The sequence below is a fragment of the Octodon degus genome, unplaced genomic scaffold, assembly GCF_000260255.1.
Source record: "Octodon degus isolate 3935 unplaced genomic scaffold, OctDeg1.0 scaffold00146, whole genome shotgun sequence".
In the NCBI taxonomy this organism is placed as follows: domain Eukaryota; kingdom Metazoa; phylum Chordata; class Mammalia; order Rodentia; family Octodontidae; genus Octodon; species Octodon degus.
Genome location: NW_004524722.1, coordinates 4,187,913 through 4,196,721, shown reverse-complemented (window position 1 = coordinate 4,196,721; position 8,809 = coordinate 4,187,913). Strand labels below are relative to the sequence as shown.

The 8,809-nt window shown below is 38.8% G+C and overlaps 1 protein-coding gene and 1 pseudogene across 1 annotated transcript in view; one reads left to right on the top strand and one right to left on the bottom strand.

Moving 5' to 3' along the window:
* The first annotated feature begins 1,874 nt into the window (after positions 1–1,874).
* LOC101563727 lies at positions 1,875–2,575 on the top strand (annotated as a pseudogene).
* Positions 2,576–5,572: 2,997 nt separating this feature from the next.
* Positions 5,573–8,809, bottom strand: part of LOC101563332 (olfactory receptor 51E1) — an 11,225-nt gene continuing 7,988 nt past the window's right edge. Inside the window, exon 2 of the mRNA XM_004641973.3 lies at positions 5,573–6,661. Within this exon, the coding sequence (XP_004642030.1) occupies positions 5,666–6,619 (954 nt within the window). The 5' untranslated portion in view covers positions 6,620–6,661 and the 3' untranslated portion in view covers positions 5,573–5,665. The remainder of the gene's footprint in view (positions 6,662–8,809) is intronic.

Here is an 8,809-nt window from a genome sequence, read left to right as displayed (position 1 = left end):
ACTCCCATCTTTCACTTTATTTCACTTGGAGTTAAAAGCCCTACATATACCTCTGGCTTCCTGAGGAGTAAGAAAAGCATAATTTAATTCCATATCTGCTTCGCTTCCTTTGAATCAAGTCTAAAGTCAAAAGCTCTGAGACTCCAGGCAAGAACCTTGAGGGGTTGTGTCTAAAAGACACAGCGAACAGCAATACTGAAGCCTTAAATTAGTGGCATGTGGGGTGCAGGAAGATAGCTCAGTGCAATAAGTGCTTGCCTCGCAAGTCAAGGTCCTGAGTTCAATCCCTGGTACCACCAAAAAAAAAAAAAAAAAAAAAAAATGGCATGTGGTCCTTTCCCAAATTCCTATCTGCCTCAGTCCAGAAGCCCAGACAAGTAAAAGGGTGTGGCCCTCCTTATAAGCACCCATGTGTCCAAGACAAGCTCATCATAACCTAATAGCAGGAGTGGTATAAAGTGGCTTTGTAATGTGAATAGCTACAACTCAATGACTCAGAAATCCCTCAAACTTTTCTGAACGAGAAATAGTACAGCTGTGAAATGGTATGAAAATTCTGGAAACACCAAAGAATGAATGCTTTTTTGACTTACAGATTTACAAAGAGCTTCAACTTATGAGTTACTACTAAAAGAAAAATGGCACAGACAATTCAAAGGACATAGAGACTCAGACCCATGTGACGTCAAACCAGGAATAGTGCACACACCTGTAGTCCCAGGTGTGGGAGAGGTCAGGCAGGAAGATCACCCATTCAGTAGGACTCTGTCTCCAAATAAAAATCAAAGCTGGCTAAGCAGGTAGCTGAGTAGAAGAATGCCCCTGGATTAGACTCCCAATATCACACAAAAAAGGTGCAGAAAATCAGCCAGAAAAAAATAGGTATTATAACACAACAATAACATTTGTTGAAACATTAGTGATATATCAGAAATATGGCAAAAACAGGTATTCTGGTTTTTGTTTGTTTGTTTTTGTTTGTGTTTGTGTTTTTTGTGGGGGTGAGGCTGGCATAGCATGTGGTGCCTGGGATTGAACCGCTGTCCCTGTGCTCTTGCCTAAGCTTTCCTAAGCAGGTGCTTTAACCACTGAACTATCTTGCTGGCCCATTCTATGTACTTTGGACTCTATTTAGAAGACGATAGAAGATATTTCATGTATTCTAAGAAGGGAATTAGACAATCAGAGTTGTGCTTGGCAAAACTCCTGCAAACTACTTGGGATTTAGGAGCAAAGCAAAGTATGTTCAAGATAAAGGGTGTGGGCCACTCTGTTCACTTTTGCACAAAGGCTATTCTAATACTTATTCTGGACCCTTGTAGGGAACTCTAGTGAGTATTCATAAAATAAACCACCAGAGATCTGGCTCAGAGTTTAGGAGATTCCTACTAAACATCAGGAAGGGAGCAGTGGTGATGGTAGTGGTGGTGTGTATATTTAGATTCATGAAACAGTTCAAAAAGTCAGTACCAAATTCATGAATCTTTGTCCTTCTAAAATTTAGGATAACGGCTGCACCCATAGAAACATTTTTAATAGGTCTATCTGATTTTTCTGCCTATTATCTTTCTATTATGCCTCCAAAGCATAATATCTATTTCACCTACATATCTATGTATTAATTCTTCAAATATAAAAGACACCTATATATCTTGTTCCCATTAAGAATCATGTATACAGATGCACATCTAAAATTTGAAACAAGAAGGATATGTGGCAGGCCTGTTTCAGCTGCTTCTGTAGCCTGCTCTGGCTTTTGCACTTTTTTTTCAGAACTGGGGATTGAACTCAGACCCTTTTACTTGCCAGGGAAGCGCTTACTGTACTGAGCTATCTCCTCATTGCAGTCTTAACTCGGTGCTCCATCCAGTACCATGAAGAAATGGGATGCTCGGGTGGCCTACATGAATCCAATAGCAATGGCCAGATCAAGAGGTGAAATCCAGTCTTCAGGGCCAACCATCAATCCAGTATTATCTGAATTGACCCAGGCCTACCTGGAAAGAGGTGAAAGAGCAACTAGGAAAGAGCAAAAAAGGCTCTAAGGCTTTGGCTGAATTTCAAGAAAAAATGAATGAGAATTTGAAGAAAGAACTAGAAAAGCACAGAGAAAAATTAAGTGGAAATGAGAGCTCATCTTTTAAAAAAAAGAAGAAATCTACAGGGTATTCATCTTCTTCATTGAGCTCTGATTCTTCCAGCAGTTCTTCAGATTCTGAGGATGAGGAAAAGAAGCAAGCAAAAAGGAGAAAGAAAAAGAACAACCATTCATATAAATCTTTTAAAAACTCCCTGTCAGGAACTGAGTCAGACAGTAAGGATAGTTTAAAAAAGAAAAAGAAGTCAAAGGATGCAACTGAGAAAGAAAAAGACATTAAAGGACTTACCAAGAAAAGAGAGATGTATCCTGAAGATAAACCTTCAGCTGAGTCCTTGTCAGAATCAGATCATACTGAAGAGATACAAGCGAAAAAGAAGAAAAGCAACAGAAAAAAAAAAAAACAGACAAAAGAAGCATAAGAAACACAGTAAGAAGAAAAAGAAGGCTGCTAGTTCAAGTCCTGAGTCACCTTAACATTAACAAAAACGAGGACTCCCCTACGAAGAAAGTGCAATGTCTAAAGAAATTTCACCTGTGAAATTGTGATATATGTACTAATGTGCATGAGTTTTCTTGTTTTTTAGAGTTGTTCCCGGACTATTCAACAGGCACTCCAGTGCTGCTATATAAAGGGCCAGAATTGTTGCTTGCTGCTTGAACATCTACTTTTTCTCCTCCAGTGAGTGATAAGCTTGGAGACAACACACTGCAGTTCACACTCATGATTAAAGTATTTGGGAAGAAAGCTAATATTTTTGACTAGAAGTATCTGGTGATAAATCAATAGGAAATGAATACTGATACATCTTAAGATGTAATCAGAAATGGCCAGATGACTCCAGTTAAGTTTTTTAAAGTAGGGATTACATTAATATTTTGAAATCTTTACTCTTAGATAAGTGTGTCTTAATTTTTTTCCCCCTTGTATACTTTTTACTTACCTCTGGAAGGAGCTTTTAGGGTGAAGGGAGGGGTGGTTTGCTATCCCTTTAGCTAGCAGAATAGTGTGACTTTAGTCCTCACACCTACTTTTGTGGACACAGTAGCCATGCTTCCTGGTGAGGTCAGAGCTGGGTAGGAGCCTTCTTGCCCTTTATTGAGCTTAATGGCATCTGTAGACTTTGTCATTTACTGTTTGAGTGAACCAGAGAAATAGCCCTTTTCAGCATGAGAAAGCCCCAAAGTCCTAGGTCTATCTCCACATCAACAAAAATTTGAATTTTTTTTAGCTTTAGAATGTGTTATGTCATTTGAATTAATTTTTGACCGTACTTCGCCTTTGGAGAGGAATTGTTTCATATAAACACTGGTACTTTTTGAACTTAATAGCTAAAGATTCTAAAATGCATGTTTTACACTATTAAGTTTTCACCAGTTAGGAAAATTTTTTGTAACCAATGATAGTTACTTTATTTTTTTTGTATGAATGTAGTTCAGGCTGCAATATTTAGCTTTTGTTAACTCTTATTTGTACTGTCTCAAGTTCATTATTATGTGTAAGGGCACTCTTTCCAAAATATTTAGCATGTAAAAAGCAGGTTTTGAGTTTTTGTTTTAAACAGCTTCATATTGAAGCTGAGACTTACAAACAAGTTGAGAGGTGGGCCTGGTATGCTGCATCTTGTTACATAAAGCTGTTGCCAGAATCTTAGTAAATACAATGTTTTAAAAGTTTATCTCTGTATATTCACAACAAATTATGACAAGTTAGATTTAAGTGAGAATTGTATTATTGCTCTTGTGTCATATTTTACTAAGATTTCGTGCCTTATATCTCTTACTGAATTACTAAGAATGTTAAGGGGAATTGCTAAATCATTCTCATTTTACATTTTTATATAATCAGGTAATCTGACATATAGTTTGATGTACAATTTTGCCTGCTACAGAGGGTGTGCTCATTATAGTGTTATATGCACAGAACACTTTGGCATGATAAGAAGCTGAATAAACAGCCATTTTACTTTAAAAAATAATTATAAAATAAAATTTGAAACAAAAACACCAAAATGCTAACAACATTTTTTAACTCTTTTAAGGTAACAACTTTATTGGAGATATTCATCATATTTTTATTTTTTCTATATTTTCACATTGTATTAAGTTTTTATTACAATGATCACATATTTCTTTCCTAATAAGAAAAACATGTGTCTTTTCCCTCTGTGCCTTTCTCAATTCCAATGTCAGGTGCTTCTGAGAGGCCAGCTACTCTTCCATATAATTCAAAGTGACTGAAAGCCACACTGACCCCATCTTATACTTCTAGTTCTTTAAGCCACCACCCACCTGGGCCTAGCCAAGTCCGTATTTGCCACAATCCTCAAATCCTGTGTCACAATCCAAGAAATTATATATGCTGCCTCTATGCCTCTTTACCAAGGAAGTAATCCTGTCTGTGGTCTGTGGGAACAAGACCGACCGGGAGTCCATGGGCTTCTGTGCAGCCTCAGCTGCTTCTCTTTCTAACAAGTCTTCCCGGCCTCCACTGCTAATCCCAGCATTTCCTAAATCAACCACTATTCAAGAACTCCCCCCAAGAAGTCCTGCTTCCACAGAACAGGTGTGGTGACAACAGAACCAGAAAGAACAGAGCTATTAGAATTAAAGCCATGAGATCCAGCAACGGGACATTCCCCAGTACAATACAGAATCAGTGACAGACAACATTAAATAGCTCCTCTAGAAAATGAAAACTCTGGAAATACCTAACACACTATCCTACTGTTGTCTAACAATCCTGTCATTTGCTATAGAGAACTGGACATGAAAAGTCTAAATTTTTTCTGAGCTTATTGATCCTATGTAATTTACTGGTCACATGGAATATCAATTTATCCACAGGTATAATGAGATTGCTGATAATATTTCTACCTACCCAAAAGGTTGATTTTAAAAACTAAAGAAGAAAATAAGAATCCATAGGCTATAAACATTCTCAGAACAAGTGTGTTATCTTTCATTTTCTGAACAAAAAATAAGCTGATGTGGGATTTTTAAAGGCTTTTTTCAACTTTTCCTCAGGGCCCAGTACCCAGAGAAAAAGTAACTATTTCTTCTCTGTGGGTGTTGTCTTTAAGAAGGAAAGCCATGTATATCTCCTTTCTTGAGACCTATAAATATTGCGAATTCTGAAAAGGAAGTTAGAGTCTTAGTCTAGGTGATCTAATTTTATTGGATTCTTGTATTTATTCTCCTTCTGTTATGCTTAGACCTTTGACAAATATCCTTTAGGTACACTGCCCTTATGTCAGACCTCTGTGGACCACCAGTGGAAGCAACTTCAATCTGGACAGGATTATAAAAGGAGAAGTAAAACCCCTCCAGCCACTACTATGCCAGAGTTTTAATAATTGGGGAACATAATATGGAAAAATGGAGACTGGAGGTATATGGTCATGCAACACCTTTCCACATGGAGAATCCCCAACCAGTTTCATCTTTGAAGGATCCAAGTTGTATTCTGTTAAAGGAGATTTGTTTTCTTAATACTGTCTTCCAAAACATTGACATGAAGAATCTGAATTGGAGAACTTGAATGAAAACAAGGTTGTTCAGTGATTCTTAGGAGTCCGTCATATGTGTAGTTACATGGAAAAGGCGAAGGATGCGCTGCCGGATCTGTTTTGTCTTCACCCCATAGACAATGGGGTTGAGCACAGGAGGAACCAATAGATAGATGTTGGCCATGATGACAGGCAGGAGAGAGTCACGCCGCTTACTAAAACGGTGCACCATAGACAATCCAATGAAAGGTACATAGAATATGAAAACAGCACAGACATGGGAGACACAGGTGCCAAAAGCCTTTGCCTGGGCTTCACGTGTCAAGCCCAGCACAGTCTTAAGGATAAGCAGATAGGAAAAGGAGATGAGAAGCGAATCCAAGCCAATGGCAGAGATGATGACAATGAGACCATAAATGATATTGACACGGATGTCAGCACAGGCCAACTTCATGACATCTTGATGTAGGCAGTAGGAGTGGGAAAGGACATTGGAGCGGCAGAAGGGTAGCTGTTTGATGAAAACAGGCAAGGGAGCCATCAGTGCAGCACCCCGCACCACAGCAGCCATGCCAATCTTGGCAACACGAGGCAATGTAAGCACAGTGGCATGGCGTAGTGGATGACAGATGGCCACATAGCGATCAAAGGCCATGGCCAACAGCACTGTGGACTCCATGCCAGATAAGGAATGGATAGCAAACATCTGTACCAAACAAGCATCAAACTGGATAGTAGTGGAATTAAACCAGAAGATAGCCATCATTTTGGGCATGGATGAGGTGGAGATGAGGATGTCTAGGCCTGAAAGCATGCAAAGGAAGATATACATGGGCTCATGTAGGCTGTGTTCCGTCCGTACAATGTAGATGATCATCAAGTTACCTAGCACAGCAATCAGGTAGAGTGAACACAATGGGAAGGCCAACCAGAACTGAGCTTCTTCCAAGCCTGGGAGACCTATTAGGATGAAATATGTGGCACTAGATTCATTGCCAGCAGGGACCACCATAGTGAAGGAGCTGGGCAGCGGCCAATGCCAGGCACAGAGATGCTGGAAGGCAAAGAGAAGACATCGTCAGGTTCTCAAAATCCTAAAGCCCTGATTCCTTCATCCCAATGTCTTATTCTCTTATGTAAACTCTAATTCCATTGTCCATCCAAATTCTGATCTTATCCTAATTTCAGTCTAACACCAAGTCAAGTACCAAATGCAAATTTACCCACTCCTATTTACTTACTCCACAACCCTACCTGCATAGTCAATCTTGATAACAAGTGAAATACTAAAACAAAATTGTAATCATGTTTTAAATTATTTAGTTCTCAAAGAAAGGCTACTTACTGAATATACATTGAGTTAAGACATGATAGATAGATAGATAGATAGATAGATAGATAGATAGATAGATAGATAGACAGGCTAGATAGATAGATGATAAATAGATATAAAATCACTTCCTTTTTCCTATTCTATCTTTTTGCTCCTCTGTACTTAATAGTAAATTCTAATTATATCATTTCATCACCTTAAAACGAATTCAAAATTAAATATAGTAATACTAGTACTAACACAGATTAACACTGAAACCTAACCTCCTCACTGAGTTCCCACTTCTAGCCTCTATTGACTTTAATAGTAACCCAATACTTCATGACCATTTTTACTTTAACTCAAAATAACAATTACAATAAACCTAATTCCAATAAATATTGGACATAAAGATTTAATCCCAAATCCTAATTCTACATTTTAAACTTGCCCAAATATCTACTCAGAGTTTTACACTTCTCCATACTACTTAGGTTACAACAGAAAAAAAAAAAAAGATAATCTCAGTGGATGCCATTGATAGACCACTCAGGTCCAAAGCAACTGTCTCTCATCTGCAATGTGCATTGAATGTTAAGTGCTCACAGCTCTTCTTGAGAGAATTGTTGTTGCTAGGTGCCAAGGACTGTCTAATATGAAGATACACAAACCCAGCCTCCTTGCCTCTAAGCGAAAGAGTAATGATGCAGGTAATTTGGATATTCCAAAGAGGAGCCATAAAGGATTGCTTTAAGTGAAAAGGAAAAAGTGTATCATAGCTATGTGGGTGCAGGAAAAGACATAGTACATATAGGGTTCAATTTCAATTATCCACTAAGAGTCTTGCAACATGGTCCCACAGTTAACAGGGGATCACTTTATGTCGTTTGAACAAGAATCTCTCTCATGCTGTTTCTAGGAGACCAGCTCAGCCTGAGAGTGGAATTGGCTGGCTCAGTAAGGATACAAAGCCTGAGATGGTGGCATTAGGAGCACTGGAAGGACAACTGATCACATAGCCAGGTGCAGGGTGAATCTGAACTGAGTCCAACTATAAAATGGAGATATTGCTCAGGTTACCTCAGATTGTGCCCTTCTGTTAACAGAGTTAGCTAGCTCTCTCTTGCCCCAGACTTCCTCACTTCTGTGTGGAAATATTGTGCACCTAATCAGATCATGTACACTATAGTTTTTAAATGTGCTTACACACATATACCAGACATAGCACACTGGTTCCTGGTCTGTACACTAGTTCCTTATCTTGTACCTTCACTGCTCATTTTTTTCTATATTATCTTCTTAATCCTGTCATCCATTTCCATGAATTCATTTTCTTCTTCTTTATTTATTTATTTATTTATTTATTTAGTACAGGGTCTCCCTATGAGCTTGGACTCAATGTAATCATCCTGTCTCAGCCTCCTCAGTGGTGGGATTACAAGCATGTACTACCACACCGGGTTTAAGGGTCAGCACAGCACACCCAGAGTTCTGGGGCCAGCAGGGCATGCAGTACCAGGGAACTGAACCCGGGTCCTTGCACTTGCCAGACAGGCACTTAGACTGCAGAGCTATCTTCCCAGCCCCATAAATTCATTTTCTTATGAATAAACTCTTGATTCTAAAATTTAGTGAGTCCTAAATTCTCTTTTGTGATACAGATTTACAATTCTAAAATCTCACTGGAAGAGTCCACCTGACTACCAGTGAAGTACGTCAGACACTTTTAGGGTGCTACTGCTGTGTAGCTGACAAGAGAATAAACCTTGAAAGCAATCCTTCCAAGGTCAATTAAGACTCAGGACATATGAGAACTTGTACTGTAACGTCACGTAACTCGGTAGTGTCCCAAATTTTCTGATCAAGGAGATTATGGGGCAGAGGAAAGTG